Source organism: Vanessa atalanta, chromosome 8 (assembly GCF_905147765.1).
Source record: "Vanessa atalanta chromosome 8, ilVanAtal1.2, whole genome shotgun sequence".
In the NCBI taxonomy this organism is placed as follows: domain Eukaryota; kingdom Metazoa; phylum Arthropoda; class Insecta; order Lepidoptera; family Nymphalidae; genus Vanessa; species Vanessa atalanta.
In genome coordinates, this window is record NC_061878.1 from 12,043,146 (window position 1) to 12,067,174 (window position 24,029).

Below are 24,029 nucleotides of genomic sequence, written 5' to 3' on the forward strand. Positions count from 1 at the left end.
ATCACGGCGACAGGGCGAGATTTTGGGGACGCAGCCCGCTTGGCTGAAGTCGGAACTGCTCTCACCGTGGACCGGATGGAAGCGCTGGGCCTGAGGGTCTCCATTTCGAAAACGGAGGCTCTCCTTTTCCACGGTCCACGAAGGGGACCCCCTCGAGGGGCAAGTATCACCGTCCAGGGGACGGTGATCAAGGTGCAGGCCCAGATGAAGTACTGGGCCTGATCCTGGACGGACGATGGAGCTTCAGGCAGCATTTCGCTCAACTCGGGCCGAAGCTCATCAACGCCGCTGCCGCCCTGGGACGCCTCCTACCAAATGTGGGAGGGCCGGGATCGCTATGTCGGCGACTATATGCCGGTGTAGTGAGGTCAATGGCGCTGTACGGTGCCCCGATTTGGATAGACGCCCTCACCGCTGGCAATCGGGCCCTCTTGCGGAAACCGCAGAGGGTCATAGCAGTGAGAGGTATAAGAGGGTACCGTACGGTGTCATGGACTGCGGCGACACTTCTCGCGGGTGATCCACCTTGGGAACTCCAAGCGGAGGTGCTCGCAGAGGTGTACCGGTTTCGGGCGGAGGCGAGGAACGGCGGCGACCGTCCAGGGTTGGCGGAGGTCGGGCGGATCAGAGCCATAGCCCAGCAAGCCCTGATCGCCCGATGGGAGGAGGATCTGGGGTCACCCACGGCAGGCCTGGCGACAGTGGAGGCGGTTCGTCCCCACTTGAGTCGCTGGGTCAAGAGAAAGCGTGGCACGCTCACGTTCAGGATGACGCAGGTACTTACCGGGCACGGATGCTTCGGTAAGTACCTGCACGGGATAGCGCGGCGGGAGGTGTCACCCTCCTGCCATCAGTGTGGCGCGTCAGTGGACACGGCGTACCACACCCTGACTGAGTGTGCTGCGTGGGGGCCCCAGAGGCATTCCCTGGTGGCGTCTTTGGGCGGAGACCTCTCGCTGCCGAGCGTCATCAACGCAATGCTCGGTAGCGAGGCGTACTGGTCAGAAATGCGCTCCTTCTGCGAAAACGTTATGTCGCAGAAGGAGGCAGCGGAACGGGAGCGGGAGGTGGACGCTGCTGCAGACCCGATCCGCCGAAGAAGACCGGGGAGGAGGAAACAACGCTACGCGCACCTTCTCCCCCCGCCTCAATAGGCGCCACAGGAGCTAGGAGGGTTCTCAGTACCCCGGGAATCCCCCCTAGGAATTGGAGGCCCGCATAGGTGGGCCGATAGCGGTAAGCGACTTTTTTTATACTTTTTATTAAAAAAAGTAAAAGAATAGCACTGCTGGACTAAGACCTTTTCTCCAATTGAGGAGTAGGCTTGGAGCTAATTCCACCACGCTACTCGAATGCATGTTGGAATGATACACTTGAGGCAGAATTTCATTGAAAATTGAAACATTCGGTTTTTCTTGCGATGTTTTTAATCACTGCCGCCAACGAGATAAACTATAAACACATATTTAGCACATGAAAATTCCGTGGTGCTTGCCTGAGTTCGAATCGCAATCATCATTGAAGATGCACGAGTTCAAATCACTCGGCTAGTTGTTTATCACATGGATATTAAAGAAGCCTTAAATATCTACATATACGAGAACAGTTCTCGGATCACTGGTCGATTTCACAAATTCAGACTATACGAAGTAGGTATCCAGTTACGTTACAATAACGAATTGTAAAGTTAAGACGCACACTGTAGTCTTATATATATGTTTTTATTTTTATAAGTGTATTTATACATACTTTATTTATTTGTGTACATCTATCATCATAATTACACCTAAATGGTCACTTTTCGTACTATATTGTGAATACTTATCAAATAGCTCAAGTGGCTTCGGCCGCGTTTTAGAAGGTATGGTCGGTTGTTGGTTAAAATTATACAAATGTATGTATGTCCTTTCTTGGGGTTCAGGATTGCTTGATACCAAATTTCATCAAATTCGGTTAAGTTGTTTAGCCATACATAACAGAGTTACATTCGCATCTATACATATAATAAAATTGTAGTGTCTGTTTGTAATAATGAAATAACCACTTTTTACTAAATACATATAATATACATGGTACATATACCAAATTAACATTTTTTCTGTCTTTCTGTCTGTCTGTTTGTTCTAGCTAATCTCTGGAACGGCTGGACCGATTTTGATGGGAATTTCATTGGCAGATAGCTGTTGTAATAAGGAGTAGATTAAGCATAATTATACTTTTATTTAAGAATTATATATAAAATAATAATAAAGTTACTATTTTAAGTTTTTAAGTGTTAAATTCAAAAGCGTGCAATGTTGCGGCCACAGCTAGTTTATATATTTTAATAATTGGATAGTATTGAATAAATATTTTATCACCAGTGTTCGTATACGCTTACAAGTTTCGCGTTACACATACCGTAATCGTGATATTTCAAACGATACGATGTATTCAAATGTCAATCAGAAGAATTTGAACTCATGGGCGTAGCTAGGGAGGGGGTTGTGAAGTTTACGAGAATGTTTGTACTTATGTTCGTTACAGACATACTCGATTCGAATAAGTCTTAAAATGGAATGGTCTGTTTGTGACTTTATTGTTTAACTGAAATAAATATACCTATAAAATATACAATTTACATATCATTACATATTATGTACTTAATATGTAAACACTTAAAAAGTACTTCTTGAGCATTAATTAAATATATTTTTTATTGCATGCAAATAATTAATAACAATTAAAATAATAATTCTTATTATGATAAAAAGAAACATATTTTTCACCACTATTATATACAACATAGAAAAACATTCATAATTTATATTTGTAAGAAATTAACATCTATTACATATAATAAAGTTGGAGTGTCTGTTTGTAATATTAAAATAACCCATTTTTACTAAATGCATATGTATGTATGTATTATTTTGGTATATGTACACGGTACATATACCAAAATAATATTTTTACAATTTTAGTCTGTCCTGTTTGTTTCGGCAAATCTCTGGAACGGCTGAACCGATTTCGACGGGACTTTCACTGGCAGATAGCGGATGTAATAAGGAGTAACTTAGGCTACTTTTATTTTAAAATTATATATAAAGAATAAAAATAAAATCACGCTACAATATCCAAATAACTTAAATTCAAACAACGCGCTTGAAGTCGCGGGCACAGCTAGTTGTAAAATAAGATAACACGTGTAGTTGTCCATTTTGAGCAGCATGACAGTGATTTGGCGCTGTATCGATCATTTTCATAAATTTGATGTCATCCTGTATGCACGCATCTTAAGAAATCATTCTCAACATTTTTTCTACAACGCGTTAAAAAAAGTGAACTTCAAAATGCTTAGTATATAGTATACAGATAACTTCGATCGTTAAAAGAAAAGTGAAAAATTCATTTTAATTATAATTAAAAGTAAAAGTAGCTAAATAGTAAAAAAAAAAAACAAAAAATGTTTAATGGCTCTAAGACTGTTTAATTATTATTAAGTTTAGGCTTTGTGCAAGTCCGTCTGGGTACCACCGACTCATCGGGTACTTTGCAACCAAACAGCAACAGGTGCCCCTTATGCCTGTACTACTGTCTATTTATTTATTTATTTAACACTTTTTTGTACACCACAAGTACAATCACAAACGATTACAAAATATACAAACTAATAAACTAATGGTGAAACAAAAGGCGGCCTTATGACTTATTAGCCATTTCTTCCAGACTACCTTGTCTAACACAGTTCTTAAGTTAAGTGGCGTATTGGCGATGTAAGGAATGGTTAATATTTCGGATAGCTCCATTTCAATGGACGATGGTGGCCACACAACATCAGGTGGTCATATTGTCGGTCCGCCTGTATTTTATATAAAAAAGCCTGTCATTATTCCCTTGTCAAGATATACAGACAATCAGTTATAGTTGAAAAAAATTACATATAATCTAATAAAATTTAACAGCATATTAACTTATTTCCGGCAATTAATTCCACATACAGATATAATAAAAACATGACTGTATACAAGTAATTATTAACTTCAACTGTAAAATGAAATATGTATGTATGTGTTTGTATGAAACATGAAATTTAGAGGAAACCTAGGAAAGAGGGTCTATTATGATGTCAATTTAATCTACTAATATTAAATTAATTTATATTTATTAAATATGAAAATATTTTTTTGTGTTAAAAAAATTCTCTTTATACATATCACAAAAAACGAAATAAAATAAAATTTTATATATAAATGTTTAGTTTGAAGTACTTTTAAATCATTCACAACATTTTTTTAAACGTTTTCATAAATTTTATTTTATTTCAAAGGACATTTAGTGATCCACTCGAAATGAAAATCCAATATAATGAAAAACCGTCGACATTTTTTAAACGCAAACCAATTTACCTCTAACATACATCAAAGATAATGATATGGTAAATTATGATGTACTATTAATTAGCATTCAAAACTTCCTTCTACTTTCACATGAGCTGTGCAGAATTGCCTCATTAATTTTTTGCTTCAAACTTAAATGGTGATTGACCGTGACATCGTTCAAAACCTATTAATAAGAACCGAGGTGGGCCAGTGGTGCAAGTAAAAATGGGTTCAAATCCAGGCAGCATTAGCATTAGCATTAGCAGCCCGTAAATGTCCCACTGCTGGGATAAAGGCCTCTTCTCCCTTTGAGGAGAAGGTTTGGAGCATATTCCACCACGCTGCTCCAATGCGGGTTGGCGGAATACACATGTGGCAGAATTTCGTTGAAATTAGACACATGCAGGTTTCCTCACGATGTTTTCCTTCACCGTCGAGCACGAGATGAATTATAAACACAAATTAAGCACATGAAATTTCAGTGGTGCCTGCCTGGGTTTGAACCCGAAATCATCGGTTAAGATGCACGTGTTCTAACCACTGGGCCATCTCGCCATCCAGGCAGGATCTTATCTAATTCCTAGTGCTTCATTTGTTTTTAAAATTCATTTCGAAACAAAGGAAATTTTTGTGAGGATTTCTGTACGTGTTAGATTAAAATTCGCTATATGAATATCACGAAGCCGCTTTGGAGCAACCTTGTTTAATAACCTTTTTTTATGATATAGGTAGGAAACGATGTAAGAAATATTAACCATTCCTTACATCGCCAATGCGCCACCAACCTTGGGAAGTAAGATGTTATATCGCTTGTGATTGTACCCAGTGCACTAACCCTTCAAACCGGAACACAACAATACTGGTTACTTCAGTTTGGCAGTAAAATATCTGATGAGTGGGTGGTACCTACCCAGACGAACTTACATAAAGCCCTACCAAAATGTGAACTCCAACTCTTCTCTGAACTTGAACTGAACTCTGAGAAACGTAATCTTTAAAATATAGTAAAGAAGAAAAATAGGTTAATTTATTTATAAGGGATAATAACTAGAACTATAAAAAAATATTGGACCAATAGAGCAACTTCGTGTTCAATTTGAACAATTTGTTGATCTCAATTGTAAGGCTACAACTCCCGAGGTTTTGGGTGAAAATTGAGTGTTACTTGCTTGAGTTTAAAATGAAAATTTCTGTCTCTTTCTTATTAATACTTATTACCTTTTAACTGTACACTAAATTTAAAAATATATTAATAAACGTTAGTTGAAAAACCGTTTGATGGTAAAGTAAATTTATGAAATATTCATTTTTATACGTCCTTAAAAATTCAGTTCATACGAACGCCTTTTGTTTTCATTTCATTCCAGTAAATAATAATTTCCTTTAGCGCGTTTTACACGTGAGTCAAAGAGTAACTTCGTGTAAATTGTTATGCGGACCGTATTCGAGACATATATATGAACATATAATATGATGAAATAAATATATAATTTTTAAACACAGTAATTGTAACAATTTTTTTCTCAGCGGTTGTACGCATCACACTCGATATGGGTACTATAATATTTAATGTTATGATAACTAAAGATATATTTATTGATATACTAGCTGTCTAGCTAGCTGTAGAATGTACATATACATATATTAATAAATGGAACTTTGTCATAATCTTGATTCTATTCATTTACAGTACAGGACATTTGAAAATAGAGATGGAAAAAAAAAATAGGTGATGTATTCATTTATATCTAGACTCGCAGTTACTATTTTTTTACCTATGGGTATAGGTCGGCAGACTGGCAAATGGGCACCCTGATATGGTAAGTAGTCACAACTGCCCAGAGACATTGGCACTGTAATAAATATTAACCAGCCCTTACACCATCAATGTGCTATCAACCTTGGGAACTAAGACGTAATTTTCCTTGTTTCAGTAATCAAACTGGGTGCCAATTTTACAAACAAATTGTTACTTCATCGTAATCGAATCGAAATCGAAACGTTATCGTTTAGCCGTTTTCCTATTCAACTAACACAACAAGCCAGTTGCAGTCGGTAGAAATTAGGGCTGAATATAATTGGGTCGTACCATAACCGGTATAAATAAAAATTGGCCCTCAGTTAAATTTAGCTGAGTTTTTTTTGTGAGGAATTGTCGAAGTTGATCGGAATAGAATCGAAAATGTATCGTAATCGTTAAACATTAGTAGAATTTGCCCCCTGATTAATTCAACCTTTAAACTGGAACACAATAACACTAAGTATTGCTATTTAACAATAGATTAAACGATAATTAACTTAATGACTTGCACAAAGCCTATACGTAAATACTACAGATACTAAAATTATACGAAAAATATATCATGTATAGTATATTTATAGCTATACGCTTCTACAACAAGATCCCAGAAAGCGTTCAAAATGCTTCTGTGGCAACAGAAGTATTAAAAGTAATTCAAAAAAAAAATTAAGGATCGCTTGTGTGCGAAAGGTTACTATACAATTAGTGAGTTTATGTTTGATAGTACACCTTGGGAATGAAACGATCGCCTCCTGGCTGTTTCTATTCATATACAATTATGTATGTAATTAATTTGACAAAAAAAAAGACTCGCTGAGTTTTTTTCGCCGGTTTGTCTCAGGTCAGGGTGTTTCCTTTTCCGAACCGGTGGTAGTGTTTAATTTGACCATCAATAAGAAAGTGTAATGCTTCTATGTTGAATAAAGGAATTTGAGTTTGAGTTTGAGTTTATAAATATCGTATGAATACTATTTAATAATATTTATGTAAAGGATGCAAGCCTTATCGATCGCGATATGTTCCCGTCACTCATTCGTTCCTTTCCATTTATTAGAAAGACGTTAAGTTAATTTCTTCCCTTTCAAAGAAATGTTATTAATATTTATCACATTTATCAGGCCCGTGTTTTCTTTGAATTTAATTTATAAAAAATCTTGTATTACCGTTACCTTCGAGTTCGCTATTTGAACCGCTAGTCTGATTTGAATAAAACTCACTGCGGCGTCACCTCGTACATCTGAATAATTTCTTTGCATAATTCTCATATTAAAAAAAAAAACTGGTTATTTTGGTGACCTATTGGATCGTTAAATATCTATCATTAATTGTGTTAATAATTTGTAATATAAATAAAAATAATGTTCGTACGTTTGTCCTTTGCGTTCCTAAGCCATTTATTTGATTGTGTTGAAGCTATGTCCTTTATTATAACTGTTCGAAGTCGGAAAGGTGAATTACATAACTATACAATAAAATTATTAGTAGGTATGCTATGGAATAATAAATAGCATATATATAATTATATATAACTACTAGCTGTGTCCGCGACTTCGTGCGCGTTGTTTGAATTTAAGTTATTTGGATATTGTTGAGTGATTTTATTTTTATTCTATATATATAATTCTGAAATAAAGGTAGCCTAGTTACTCCTTATTACATCCGCTATCTGCCAGTGAAAGGCCCGTCGAAATCGGCTCAGCCGTTCCAGCCGTTTTAGCCGGAACAAACAGACTGACAGAAAAAATGTTATTTTGGTATACGTACCGTGTATACATATGGGTTATTTTAATATTACAAACAGACACTCCAATTTTATTATATGTATATATAACGATTATACTAATTAGTTCGATTTTTTTTTATTATCGTGATTCGATTTTGTACTGTCTGTAAAAGGTCATGACGTTTCGCGATAAAAAATAAACATCTACGCTTGAACAATAACTTGAAAATAACAGTTCAAGGCATAACGACTTTGAATGGATTTTATAAGGTGTTTTTGCTAAGGACGGACTCATTGACAAAAAGTATTAAGTACCAACATCAAGTTCAGATGATTTAACATTGTGGATCTGATCGCTTTTCTTTGTTCAAGTAATTTGGACATTTGCAGTTCAATAAAAAACGAATCGGATTCCAGAGGGCTTAGCCAAGTTGACATTCTACAATCGTAATCGCTAATAGAAAACTAAACAAATGTATGGGCATGACGTCATCTCAACGCTAAGTCACGTGATCAAAACAAACGAATAGAAAAGTCGTAGACAAGTTGACAATCGTTTAAAGTGATAGAATTGAATATAATCGTTTCTACAACGATAATCGCTAACTCCATACAAAATGGTAGCCAAGTTACAGTTTTGACAAGCGCTGACGAAACGATGTCGAAGTTTTTTATCGATAACTAAGCGATCTTAGAGACTCAATAGTTAACGCTAAAAAAATGGCGTCTTATTTGGTGATCGACAAGTGTTTTGTTTGTTAAACTTATTTTTTTCTATTATTACCTTTTAAAATGCATACTTTAAATATGTTGTGGTGTGCTCATAATGAAGAAGTGTGGCTTAGGCGGCAAAAAAGAGACAAAAATCGTCAGTGCATGGAAAACATACGCGAAATGCCGGCAACATTATTTGTGCAGCAATTTCGGCTAGACAAAACAATCTTTGAAGCTCTTTGTCGTGAACTCCGACACAAGACTTCGTTAAAAGGAACCGAAGAGATTCCCCTCAATGTTAAGGTAAGTGCTTAATAATCTTATTGATAATTTATTTATTTATTAAGGACATACCACATGTCATAATAAAAACATATTCAGAATTAACATAAAGTGTGTGACTCTTCAAGACAGCCACAACAGTTATTTACGTTACAGTTATATAATAATAACATAAACAATATTTTTACAATAATAAAAATTACTCACAATAGAATATTGTATTTGATATTTATTTTTTGACGTAACTATGATAAATTTCATTTCCTTAATTGTTGTGTGTTTGTATTGTGACTAACCAAATTTTAAAATAATTTTCAGGTGACTCTGGATATCCACAACATCCTTGGCTTATGACACCTATCCTCAATGCAGGTGAAGTTTTTAGGGAAGACCAATACACTCGATTGCATGTGCAAGCCCCTAACTGCATTGAGCGATGTTTTGGATTAGTCAAAGCAAGGTGGAGATGTTTGCTTAGAGACAAGGTTCTTCACTATCATCCTCATGTAGCTAGCAAAATTACAATGGCATGTTGTGTATTACACAATATAGCTTTGCAAGCTGGGCTGCCACCACCACAACCACTTCCTGCTGCACATGACAATGGGGATGATACAATGATGCAAGATCCCACATCCACTGTGTTTGTAGGTAGCCAGAGTGAAGTAATCCAAGGAAGAGCCATGCTGAGTTGTTTATTGAATAGGATATAGTAAGATTATTTTAAGATTTAATATGAATCTATTTTATATTTCTTAATTATAAATTAAACTTTTATACTCTATACTTAATTTATCTTCTGTAAATATTAATAAGTTGATTGTATTGTGAACAAGTCTAGGTAATTTTACTTTAAATGTAATTTATTTAATAATAAAACAGATTTATTCTTACAACAAAATTTTTATTAAAACACTAACATTTATAATCAAATAAAAGACGTTAAAATATAATATAAATAATTTAGTATTATTGTGTAGGTAAGAACAAAAAAAAAAACATTTAGGTAAAATCAGGTTTCTTAAATGCTACAACAAAATTAAAGTAATCAAAATAAAATTATTCTTATTTAAGTAGACTTTTGAAACATTATTTTACAAAACTATATTAAGTGGCTACCACCGGTTCTACACAGAAGAACTGGCAAGAACCTCAATAGTTAATCTTTTCAAACATTTAAAATACAAACGAATATGAATGTATGAATTAACAAAATTAAAAATAGCTGTAGAATTTTATTATACAAATGGATACTTTGCACCAAGAATTTACTAGCTTTGCGGAGTCAAAAACTTAAAAAAAAAACGACGCTGAAGACGACAGATTTGCCTGATGTCACTGCCGTTGAGGAGCACCCCGTGACGTGGAAGCGGCAGGCGTCGTCGCTGACGGCACCGGCGAGGACGTAGTGCCGGGCGGCGGCGTTAGCACTGGTGGTGGATGTTGTTGTGATGAGGTAGCAGTAAAGGCTGATGTTGTTGCTAATAAAATAAAAAACTATATTTTAAATTGGGCACAAATAAATTTATTCAAGCAAAACATTGTATCTTTAAAAAAAAGGTACCTTGTATAGAGCATGAAGGAATAAAATCCAACATAATTTCATCCGTGGCTGTGGTAGAAATTTGGGGTGGACAGACCGTACAATTAGAATCTCTGGTCGGGGATGGTTGAGTGTTTCTCAGTGATGGTTGAGCCTGAAAATATGAACAACTTGATAATTTTTATTTAAAGAAGAAAATACACTAATAAGCCAAGACCCCAAGCAAAAAAAAAAAACTAGCATCAAAGCCTGTCTCTATAATTCCAGCTTGACCAATAACAGCAGTCAAACCCATTATACACAACACCCTCTCTTCTGAAGCAGTGAGAGTTTGTCTGCTGCTTGGACCACCACCAGCACCAGAAGCCTCACAACGTATTGCTAAAGCTTTTTTCTTAGTTTTAGCTTTCCAGTCTGCCCACACCTGGACATTATTTGTTAATTTTTGTCATTAATATTTTCATCAATTATTTTATAATTTTTGAAATAAGCTGATTGATAATATTTAAGTGAATGAATGATAATTATAGAAAACTATAAAATAATATTTTTAGGGGGGTTTTATTAGAACCATACTTTTTTCCACTTGTCCCTTGGTTTTACTACTCCTCCACCTATGGAGTTTAATAACTCTTCTAATTGCTGCCACAGTCGGTCAGCTTTAATTCGGCCTTGTGGCCCTTGCTGGGGTCTCGTTATATCGCCATAACTAGAAGATGTTAAAACTATTTCAGAGAAACAAAGGGTCTATTGATTAAGTAAAGAATCAAACACAATTATTGTTTGTTTCGTAAGTGGTAATATTAGTTCCTATCGCATATCGCGTCATTGTTTATGTTTTAAACTTTCAAGTGCTACAGTATGATAGATTTTCAAATAACAAAGGAATATATTTACGAAATAAGTAATAATTTTACGTACCTTTCCATAAATTCCAGTAAAGTTGCAAACTGTTCTGGGCTTGCTCGAGATTTATATTTCATTCTATAAAAGTTATCACATCATTTAAGGTATCGGTCATACTTAAGCAGGATAATAAAATAAAATTTCGAGTCACAAGTAATGTTTAAATTTACATTCGGCACTGTGATATTGTTATAAACCAATTACAAGGAGAATGTATACCCACCCTATTTAATTTACTTATTTTTTAACACTTCAAATAAATATTCTTCAAACTTCAATTCAAAACAAGAGTTGATCCCGCGCTCAAAGTACACAACTGCGACTTTGACGTTGGTTTGACGTTTTAAAGATCGCTCACCATAGACTGAAGTGTAGGTTTTTTCTAAGTTCATTGTAGAATGAGCGATCGAATCACTCGTGTCAATATGGCTAGCTACTTATCGTTTTCTATAATCGCTTACGCCGAAGCGTTAACGATTGTAGAAAGAGATTCGATATGAAACGAATGTAACTTGGCTAGGCCCTCAGGTCGTCTTACAGTGTAAAACTGATCGTCGTGACGTCACGTTTTTAAACATAGTCATTATACGCTGCCAAATACTACAAAAAATTAAAAAGAATTTGTGAGGGAATGTAATCCATTCACATAAGAATATAAATCCTCACACTACTTAGTAATATTTACTATATCAACGGTCCTCGTGTGAAGTGGGAATGCAGGTAGCTTGTTGAATATTTAAAAAATATAATTAATTCTGTGATTATTCCAAAATGTAAAATTATCATCGTAGTACACATTTACTTACACAAGAATTGTTAGGTCTATTCACGAAGGAGCGCCCCTCCACGAATACGAGTGAAGACAGTAACAAAATACAAATTAACATATATGTATTAGTTAAGATTACTAATAAGAGCCGAGATGGCCCAGTGGTTAGAACGCGTACATCTTAACCGATGATTTCGGGTTCAAACCCAGGCAAGCACCACTGAATTTTCATGTGCTTAATTTGTGTTTATAATTTATCTCGTGCTCGGCGGTGAAGGAAAACATCGTGAGGAAACCTGCATGTGTCTAATTTCTGAAACGAAATTCTGCCACATGTATATTCCACCAACCCGCATTGAAGCAGCGTGGTGGAATATGCTCCAAACCTCCTCAAAGGAGAGGATGCCTTAAAAAAAAACGTCGAGGGGAGCTTTCACGTCAAAATAGATCTATAATAAATATGAGAACTTATTATAAAGAATCGAACTAACAATTGTTACTGTACAAATCATGAATGTAAGTAACATCACCCCGTTCAAAATCGATCCCGTCACTTACGTCACCTGGAGACAAAGATACGATACGTGTACGTTTTAGAAATTTTAAATTATACCGTCTTTAAAACAACTGTTTTAATGATACACTTGTTCACCTATATTTATATGATGATATAATATTTACCAAAAACCTTCATGCAAGCGTGTTGTTAACGCTTGCATGAAGGTTTGAACTGTTATGGTTATGAACTGCACATTGTTTTAATATAATCAGATAATTCTTTTAGCAGGTCGTGAGACAAACTAAGAAATATTCACTTTTATACAATACATTGCTGTGCTTGCGACTTCGTGCGCGTCAAAATAGTTATTTTTAACTAAGTTACTCCTTATTACATCAGCTATCTGTCATTGAAAGTCCTGTCAAAAATTGAAAATGATGTTATTTTGGTTTATATACCGTGTATACATACATATGCATTTAGTAAAAACCGTTTATATTAATATTACTAAAAGATACTCCAATTTTATTATATGTATAGATTGAAGAATATAAAAACTAAATTAATATAGACAGTTTGTAGGTTGCCTTAAAAATCGGTTGAAAATGAATTATGTTTCGAACACAGTAACTATATTATTATTTATAAACCGTTACATAAAATAAACTGTTTATAGCGTTACTCGCTTTTGTAAAACTAATAAATTATTAAAATATTTGTGATGTGTGAAAATAAAAAGTCAAGTTAAAATTCCGGTTTTGGGAAAGGTCCTACCTTCTTGAGGGGAAGTCTTTTGATCTTATTCAACGCTGACCCAATGCGGGTTACACATGCGACACATTCCGAATTCCTCTCGTGACGATTTTTTCCTTCATGGCTGAGCCCGAGATGGATCATATAGCAAACTAGCTGTCCTACGACTTCTGGCGGGTAGCCTTACCACACCCCTTCCTTGTAGTTGAAGTTAAAATGAGCATCTATTAGCGAAAGTAAATATACAAGATTTCAATCTGATCTTTAGTTTCGGATATCTCATCGTAAGTGTTATAACACTATTATATTTAATAAAAACTATATAGGTGCGTGTTGGCGGTAAATTTAAAAGGGGACTGAAAAGCAGCCTCACCTGAGTCTACAGACCTTTCACAAAAATCTTAAGATTCAGTGTTTTGTCTTTCTAAATGACAGAAATTATATTATAAGCTTTTGGTAAATGAAGTACCTTATTATGGACCTTATTGTACATTTACATATAACTGACTACTCACATCAACAGTCAGTGTCTTCACGCCTCGTTTCCATCTCAAATCTAATATCGTTCATAAATTAGATATGAAAACTTCTATAGTATATTTAAAAACTAGCTTTTGCGTGTGACTTCGACCGTGTATATAGTATACTTAAATTGCAGTTCTATAATAAATTCCATCACCATTATCGCCTTCATCTCATCTTATTTCCTTTCCCAGGACTTAATCTTGATATATTTCATGCCTATTATTATAACTATATTTAAGTTTTTTTTTTTTTTATATAAGGTAGGCGGACCCTCGTATGAGCCACCTGATGGTTAGTGGTCACCCATAAAGATTGACGCTGTTAGAAATATTAAACATCCCTAAAATCACCGAACTACTTCGCCAAAAATCAACTTTGGGAACTAAGATGTTATGTCCATTGTGCCCGTAGTTATACTGGCTCACTCAACCGAAACACAAAAATACCGCTGTTTTGGTTAAAATGACGGTTTGCACAAAGCCCTACCACCAAGTACTCTTATTTCCTATCCCGGAACGTAACCTCGATACTATATTTCATGGCTATTGTTATAACCGCATTTAAGTAGTTACATACCTTGGCCGACATCGACTCCAAAAATAACAATAATTGTATATTATATTGATCTAATAATTTTAATGTTTTTTCTATCAGCTTACAAATATATTTTTTTGAATAGGTGATAATTTTTATTTTACTATTTTTTATTTTATTGATATTTAACGAAATTCTGCCACATGTGTATATCACCAACCTGCATTGGAGCAGCTTGGTGGAATATGCTCCAAAACCTTCTCCTCAAAGGGAGAGGAGGCCTTAGCCTAGAAGAGGGAATTTACAGGCTGTTAAGGTATGTAATGTAATGTATTATTAAAATCCATTTAGTAGTTTATGCGAGAAAGACTAACAAACACACAGACATCGTCAAACTTTCGCATTTATAATAATATCTAAGTAAAATATACGCATTAATAGAACTCCACGTGTAGAAACATTCCTGTATGTCTACATACTCGAACTAGAACTAAGTAATTTGATCCCACCTTTAAGTACTTCAACCTAAACCTAATTCAGAAACCGCGCAAATGTGGCTGTGAAACCCGAGTATCTTGTTACTTATGTTAACGGACTTTGTCTTCATTACTAGCCTGAAATACACGTTTTATTATAAACTTTAATAATAAATTCCTAGAGCAGAGTGAAATAGTAATAAAAAGAGTAGTTAATTACGATATTACGAAAATTAAATTTTATCAACACTCAAAAGGAGAAATTCAATGATGTTATGGTTACGACCATTTAAAGATAACACTGATATAACAGAAAAAGACTATCATAGTAACCATAGCAAGAATAGAAAAAACAAAAGAGGTCCGTGGTCGTTAGCTGAACTTCTTTGATATCTCACAGAATAATTTGTATTTTTTTCTAGTTATATTTTTTTTGGCTCGTTGTGAAAACATTGCTCCAATTAAGTGTCAAGTCGCTCGATAAAAAAAAATTCTCAGTTAGTTATTGAGTGAGTTTTATAATAGTAGTGAAAAAAGGATGATAAGTAAATTATTGTATAATGTTGTCTTAGATTTTCGCGATTATTACACATTGAAATAAAACTAGTTTTTAACGGATTTAATCGCGTATATTAATTATTTTAACATCCCGACGTTTCGAGCACTTTGCAGTGTTCGTGGTCACGGGCAGACTAAGGTGACATTTGTCTGTTCGAATTAAAAAGAAATATTATTTACAACTACCGCCAACGATTTCTTAATTGGTATCTTGAGTAGCGTTCCGGTTGCACGCAGAAGGCACTAACTGTATCTTTAGGTCTTGCAGTCTGTTGGATTTGGGATTTTAAATTTTTAATAAGTGGATCCCAAGTGTTAGAAAGTCTCCAACCATCTTCTCTATTGAAGTTCGGATGTTTTTGAATTTCAATAGCCTCGCGTATCATTCTAGGAATGAATCTGTGTTCTCTAGCGAGGATCTGTGGTTTATCAAATCGAATAAAATGGTTAGGTTTATCCAGAGCATGTTCACAGACTGCAGACTTTGAAGAACGCCTATTTTTGACATCTCCTATATGTTCCTTGACCCTAGTGCCGATACCTCTCTTTGTTTGGCCTATGTAAGATAAACCACACTCACATTCGAGTTTATATACTCCCGCAGTTTGTAAAGGGATATTACTCTTGATAGGTCTCAAGAACTGGCTCACTTTCTTATGAGGCTTGTAAATGGTTTTAATCGAAGCTCGCTTCAAGATATTGCCAATCCTGTCTGTAACTCCCTTCACATATGGTAGAAATGCAGGTTGTCGCTCAACTGTGGGTGGCTTGATACGGCTTCTGCGATGCTGGCGAGGCACGGGCAGCTTGTTCTGGTGGAGTGCAAGTTTGACCTGAAGTAGCTCGTCCTCTAGGTGTTCAGCATCGCAGAGATGGTGGGCTCTCTGAAACAAAGATTTGCCAACGGTAGCTAACTGACTAGGGTGGTGGTGCGAGTCACCATTGAGGTATTTATTAGTGTGTGTGGGTTTCCTATAAACTGTGTGACTTAATGTATTGTCAGGATTCCTGATAATAAGGATGTCAAGGAAAGCTAAAGAATTATTTGCCTCTAATTCCATAGTAAATTGAACGTTTTTATTTATAGAATTGAGATGTACTAAAAATGCAGATGTCAGATCACTAGGTAGTATTGTGAAAGTGTCATCTACGTACCGTTTATAAAACCTAGGTGTTATTGGTCCGGAGCGAAGAGCCCTCTCCTCTAGGTCTTCCATGAATAAATCAGCGACCACGGGGGATACTGGGGAACCCATGGCTACTCCGTCAACTTGTACATAGAATTCATCATTCCACAATAAATAACCAGATGTGAGGCAGTGATGTAACAGCTCTGCATATTCCATAGGCATGTTGTGTGTCTGTAGCTTCCTCTTGACAATTTCGATGCAGTCTTGTATGGGTAAGGATGTAAACAATGACTGGACATCAAAACTAACCATTGTCTCGTTGTTGGTTAATTTAATTGTTGGTGTGCAAAGCCACCTAAACTGTATGGGTTACCTAAGATCCATAAAACTGGTGCTCCGCTTCGTCCTATTGTAAGCCAAATCGATACACCAACATATAGATTGGCTCAACACATAGCAAGGATATTATCACCCCTCCGAGGACACACTGCGGCGTATGTCAAGGATTCTTACCAGTTTGTTGGTGAAATCAAAGACCTTAAATTAACCAACAACGAGACAATGGTTAGTTTTGATGTCCAGTCATTGTTTACATCCTTACCCATACAAGACTGCATCGAAATTGTCAAGAGGAAGCTACAGACACACAACATGCCTATGGAATATGCAGAGCTGTTACATCACTGCCTCACATCTGGTTATTTATTGTGGAATGATGAATTCTATGTACAAGTTGACGGAGTAGCCATGGGTTCCCCAGTATCCCCCGTGGTCGCTGATTTATTCATGGAAGACCTAGAGGAGAGGGCTCTTCGCTCCGGACCAATAACACCTAGGTTTTATAAACGGTACGTAGATGACACTTTCACAATACTACCTAGTGATCTGACATCTGCATTTTTAGTACATCTCAATTCTATAAATAAAAACATTCAATTTACTATGGAATTAGAGGCAAATAATTCTTTAGCTTTCCTTGACATCCTTATTATCAGGAATCCTGACAATACATTAAGTCACACAGTTTATAGGAAACCCACACACACTAATAAATACCTCAATGGTGACTCGCACCACCACCCTAGTCAGTTAGCTACCGTTGGCAAATCTTTGTTTCAGAGAGCCCACCATCTCTGCGATGCTGAACACCTAGAGGACGAGCTACTTCAGGTCAAGCTTGCACTCCACCAGAACAAGCTGCCCGTGCCTCGCCAGCATCGCAGAAGCCGTATCAAGCCACCCACAGTTGAGCGACAACCTGCATTTCTACCATATGTGAAGGGAGTTACAGACAGGATTGGCAATATCTTGAAGCGAGCTTCGATTAAAACCATTTACAAGCCTCATAAGAAAGTGAGCCAGTTCTTGAGACCTATCAAGAGTAATATCCCTTTACAAACTGCGGGAGTATATAAACTCGAATGTGAGTGTGGTTTATCTTACATAGGCCAAACAAAGAGAGGTATCGGCACTAGGGTCAAGGAACATATAGGAGATGTCAAAAATAGGCGTTCTTCAAAGTCTGCAGTCTGTGAACATGCTCTGGATAAACCTAACCATTTTATTCGATTTGATAAACCACAGATCCTCGCTAGAGAACACAGATTCATTCCTAGAATGATACGCGAGGCTATTGAAATTCAAAAACATCCGAACTTCAATAGAGAAGATGGTTGGAGACTTTCTAACACTTGGGATCCACTTATTAAAAATTTAAAATCCCAAATCCAACAGACTGCAAGACCTAAAGATACAGTTAGTGCCTTCTGCGTGCAACCGGAACGCTACTCAAGATACCAATTAAGAAATCGTTGGCGGTAGTTGTAAATAATATTTCTTTTTAATTCGAACAGACAAATGTCACCTTAGTCTGCCCGTGACCACGAACACTGCAAAGTGCTCGAAACGTCGGGATGTTAAAATAATTAATATACGCGATTAAATCCGTTAAAAACTAGTTTTATCTAAATTATTGTAGTTAATTAAATTATTTGCATGCACTGAAAATCAATTTTTAAATACAATACGAAGAAGTAGATCTTCTCAAGTGCGTAAATACTCGCACCTTTCCTTTTTTTTTGTTTTACGTCATTTTCGTAGTTTTTGAATCGAGGTCGTCTCTTTATCATATGCGATTTTATTCAAAAGATGACAGTAACAACAAAATTAACTGTAAATCAAACCAAATCGAAATATCCTTCATTCAATAAATCGTCAACAATCGTCAGGTTTCCAGCGGTTCGAAATGTTGATAACAATGATAAACCCAGAATAAAAAATCAGTACTTTTGTACATTTACTGTTGATAAAAAAATACAGCCTTATTAAATCAATTATTATTCATTATCACAGATTTGTGATAGCACCAAGTATCAACTTAATATGATTATCAATAACAAGATTAAGTTTTGATTGATACCTAATGTCACAATTGAAAATCAGATCTTTGACCTTTGAAACCAGTATGACCTTTGTCTGTTAAATGCGATTAATTAGTAAGTCTATTATCAAAATCCTATTAGCCATTGACTAATCATATATGTAATTGGACCAATCATGCAATAGGTAAAATGTTAATATACTTTTTATAGATAAAATCAATTATTTATTATAAGAATTGATAACATTAAGTGCTTAAATATATATACAAATATGAATTAAAAATAGTTCCTGTATAAATCATGACCGCGTGGAATGGTGGCAAGAATGCTAGCAGCATTTCCCCGTTGAATCGCAATTCCGATCCTCTGGGCTAAAAACGAACCGGCCCTCATGTCACCAGTGGAGGCAATAAGGCGAGGTGTTATAATTTTTTATTAGGATATTGTATATGCATTCTAGTATATGTTTCCTAGGTAGGGCGTCTGGGTAACCATTTAAAACATATTCTGCTGAAAAACAGCAGTACCTAGTGTTAATTATGTTGTGTTACGGTTTGAAGGGTAAATGAGACGACTTAGACACAAAAGACACAATATCTTAGTGAATTTGCAAAAGGTGCCTGGGAGAATTTTTAATTAAAAAAAAATTATCGCAGCGACTCCTCCTGGGTCCAATCTAAGCCACCCAGGACCCACTTAAACACACACAAAACTAAATGAGACGTTCAGCGACAAACGCACGTTCAAAAGAATTATGTATCATCATTTATACGGAAGAACAGCTTAAGCGTCAAAATGGTGCTATTAGAAAATGTGGCTTAAAGCTTCACTTTCATATAGGTAGTTGAAATAAAGACGATATATATTATAATTTGCAATAATTATAGTATTCATTGATTTTCATTCATGATACATAATATATTTAATTGTATATGATTGATGAAAAAGGACACCTAGGTATCTTATCGGTTCTTCTCGGTAGAATTTGCTTTATGATCCAGTGGTAACTTAATGGATATAAATTTGTAAAAAGACATTTCAAAATATGTTCTAAGAAAACTTGAATAAAATAGATTTTCATTTTGATTCCGAATAATATCTATTGTACTAAATAATTAATAATACAGACAAATTCAAGGCAAAATTTAATTAAATCAAATCAATCAATTTTATGCACATTGAAGCGTTTTTGAATCGTCGATATTTAAAAACTAACGCCGTTTCGGAAAGCAGCTTCCAGCAAGAAGAAACGGCAAGAAACTCGCATAGTTGCTCTTTTCAAAAAAACAGATTTACAATGCTGTTTTTAACAATAAATTAGTGCCCTGTAATGAATTTAGTAAATGGTAAATTGTATATATTTCCCGGTATCTTATTATATATGCGTATACCATTGCCCAAAAACGTTCTCTGTACCGTATGCAAACGGAAAGTAGGGGTTACAAGTTTATTCTTATTGCTTGTATTAATAGTACGTACATCAGCTTTTATGGAATATTTTTGTCTATTCTTCTGTTAATATACTTAAAATGTTGGAATAAAGTACCTACTGATTTTCTCGCCGGTTCTACCGGTATTCTATCGGTAGAATCTACTTTCTGAACCAGTGGTAGCTTTACATTTAATTTACTACTAACATGAAGATTTAAAAGTGTTTCTATAATATGTGTGTCTACTTGAAACAAGAAGATTTTATTGTTATTTTTTTTTAAACAAATTAATAACATATTAAAACTTATTGTATTATTAAACGAAACTGTATGCGACTTGCATTCGTATATTGTTATACGACACAGTCCGTAAGAACTTTAAAATTAAAATCGAAATACTAATAAATATTCCTTGAATATGAAATGGATTCTTAAATAATAGTAATATTGAATTAATAATTACTTGGTGGTAGGGCTTTGTGGAAGCCCGTCTGGGTAGGTACCACCCACTCATCAGATATTCTACCGCCAAATAACAGTAAACTGTATTGTTGTGTTCCGGTTAGAAGGGTGAGTGAGCCAGTATAATCACAGGCAAGGGACATAACATCTTAGTTCCCAAGGTTGGTGGCAAATAGGTGATGTAAGGAATGGTTAATATTTCTTACAGCGCCTTTGTCTATGGGCGGTGGTGACCACTTACCATCAGGTGGCCCATATGCTCGTCCGCCAACTAATGCCATAAAAAAAAAATTAAGTCAAATTAAGTGAAAAACGACATTGCAAACGTTTGTAACATGTCGAGATTAAAGAGACATTGTGATAGATATTTTTATGAAGACGAATGTATGACACAATAATTGTATAATTTATCTTGATATAGCTAATGATATATTAATTTAACGATTGTGTTTAATAATATATTTTGAAGTACATAACTGCGAGTTTATTGAAAATTTAACAGTTTATTTGTTACTATAAGTATTTGAAACGGGATATTTACCATGTTTTTTATTTTTTTTTGGTGGAGCTCGATATTTCGATATTATCAACGAATGTCTTGTTAATAAGGCTGTTTGAAATTTTTTTTTGTTGTTATTATTGCCGTATACATTTTTTTTAACATATTTAATAGATTATAGTTTTTTTTTTATAACAAACCATTATAGGTAAAAAAAAAACTATTTTATAAAATATCGAAAAAACCCGTTGTCAGTATTCTTTGGATACGAAATACTTTAAGTTAAAAGTGTAATCGTTGAATCCAAAAAAGGTTTTAGATTTAATTTTAAAATTATCGAGCAAGCCTGTTATTCGTTCTTTTTTTAAACGGAATACTTTCAACTTACGCCTATATTTATAAAAAAAAAATAGCTTAAGCGAAATCCAAAGAAACCAGTTAATACTAGTAAATCTTGGACTCGATAAAGTGTGACAAATCTACTTTCTTAAAGAAATCAATTTATAATTACTTTAGTTAAAGGTGTTTAATTAGTCTTCCGTTAATTAGCAATACATAATATTAATCTACATTAATTAAAAAAATATAAAAAACAAGACAGTTATACAATTATAATTATCAGAAACGACTTATTCTTTCAATATTTTGTTGAGTAAAAAAAGTTAATTTTTATTATTAAAAAATATTTTTTCCTGATATAATAATTTTACGTTTACTCAATTATAAAATCAATCGTAAATAAATATTGAATAATGTCCTTGTATTTTATTTTCCTTTAAAATAAATAATATGACATATTATGACAATAACTGTGTAGTTATAATTTTAAAGGTAACATTAAAAGATATTAACATTGTAATAGTGCATATCACGACGTATAATAATTACGTAAAACAAAATTCTTGATCGTAAACTTAAGAAAGTATTCATTAAATATTAATTTACCTCCAATACGCATGCATTCCACGCTTTCAATAGCACCATATAATTATTGAAAATTCATTACACTTTTCTTTATAAATAACGATTAACACAACACTAGTTCACTCATCCAAATCACGCTATTAAGTTTTCTTTTTTATCTGTGTATTCGAGACGTCAAATTTCGAATGTCATTTAAAATATCGTAATAAAACCTTCGCAGTATTTGTCGTATTAAAAACGGATAGTGTCATAAAAGCGCGCGTCCGCAAAGAAATGACCCAAACAACTGAATGATAGCTGCGTCGTCGGTGCAAGCGCATCGAGTTAGGGTATGGTTCCTCTGAATAACTAGCGCTATAATATTATTTACTAGTAAATTGTTATTAATTAAGACATAGTTTTATCAATATACTCATAATGGTAATATTAGTTTGTTATGCTTCGTGTTTATTGTGTTTTTTTTTATAATATGTAAACTAATATTAAAAAAAAACAAACAATCTTATTTCACTGATATAAAAATTGTAATAAATATTTATTGAAATAATTATCTGCATAATTCTTATCTTGCCGTATAAGAAGCCGCGATTTTTTACTAAGTATTGTGTAAGTATTATATAATTACTTGTTTTTTTTCCTAAGAAATATGTCACCACACCCATTCGTGGTTAATTTTTGATTGACAAGTACAACACTATTGCATTATTATATTTTCTGCTATTTTTTAGATGTTCGATGGATCACAAGCATTATTTGTAAAGACGTGTGGGCACAGTCGTAACTATTTCCGTATACTTGGTAAAGCGTGAAACGCCTTCGGATCTTCCGTTTCCTTAATATTACAGTTTTTGAAAAAAGTCAAATATTTCATTTTCGTTATCTAATTGTTTATATAATTGTTACATATATTCGTGTAAATATATTCAAATAAAAAAAATCTGTAGTTATAAATAATTTACAATGATGTTATACAAAACCTCGGACCTTTTTTGTAATACTGATAAAATTCTTTAATAAACACACTAAAAGCTTATATCACAAAGTATATTGTGTAACATCTTTACTTAGGTAAATCAGAAAATGCACACGCGTGTTCTGGAGAAGATTTTAGTACATATTACATAATCGAGCAAATTTCAAGTTCAGTCGAGATGTCCCAGTGGTGAATTTTAACCTATGATTGCGGGTTCAAATCCTTGTAAGCACCACTGATTTTTCATATGCTTAATTTGAGTTTATAATTCATCTCTTGCTCTTGAGCAATTTTTGTGAGTCTACCACTGGTGTATCCACCAATCCGCATTGGAGTAGCGTGGTGGAAGCTCTAAACCCACTTCACAAATGGTAAAGAGGCCTTAGTCCAGCAGTGGTACTTTTACAGGCTGCTACAATAGAAATAGTACCAAGCCGTGGGCAACAAAGTAGTTATTTTATTTATTATAAAATAAAGGCATGTACACATCCCTTATAGTTACAATCTGTATTCATTATTCTTGTACCCGGTTTCGCTCGAGTACATCAGCTATAGTATCAGATTATACTGGACAAACAGCTTGCCATATCAATGTATGCAGTATATATATATATATATTGTTATCTTTTCCTGGTGTCGAATTTATATCGGGAAATGCGTTTAGAATTATTTTTATTCAATTGAATTTATTCATATTTTTATGCAATAGGTACGCGGACAGGTCAATGAAACGCCTGATAGTATGGTGGGTAGCACCGATATGATAACCATTCCTTACAGCACTCT

The 24,029-nt window shown here is 34.6% G+C and overlaps 2 protein-coding genes across 3 annotated transcripts in view; both read right to left on the bottom strand.

The window, feature by feature from the left end:
• Nucleotides 1-22,542, bottom strand: part of LOC125065693 — a 149,381-nt gene extending 126,839 nt beyond the window's left edge. Inside the window, exon 1 of the mRNA XM_047673459.1 lies at nt 22,292-22,542. The gene's annotated coding sequence lies outside the window, so the exon portion shown is untranslated. The remainder of the gene's footprint in view (nt 1-22,291) is intronic.
• LOC125065695 lies at nt 10,215-11,838 on the bottom strand. Of its 2 annotated transcripts, XM_047673468.1 has the most exons (5): nt 11,554-11,838; nt 11,346-11,408; nt 11,001-11,133; nt 10,446-10,578; nt 10,215-10,362 (listed from the first exon to the last, which is right to left on the bottom strand). In XM_047673468.1, exons 2-5 carry the CDS (start codon nt 11,405-11,407, stop codon nt 10,217-10,219), a joined length of 474 nt encoding a protein of 157 aa, XP_047529424.1. In that variant the 5' UTR covers nt 11,408; nt 11,554-11,838; the 3' UTR covers nt 10,215-10,216. The 2 variants fall into 2 exon arrangements, with proteins under 2 accessions (XP_047529424.1, XP_047529423.1); XM_047673467.1 differs by having other exon boundaries at nt 11,346-11,838.
• Nucleotides 22,543-24,029: the final 1,487 nt, after the last annotated feature.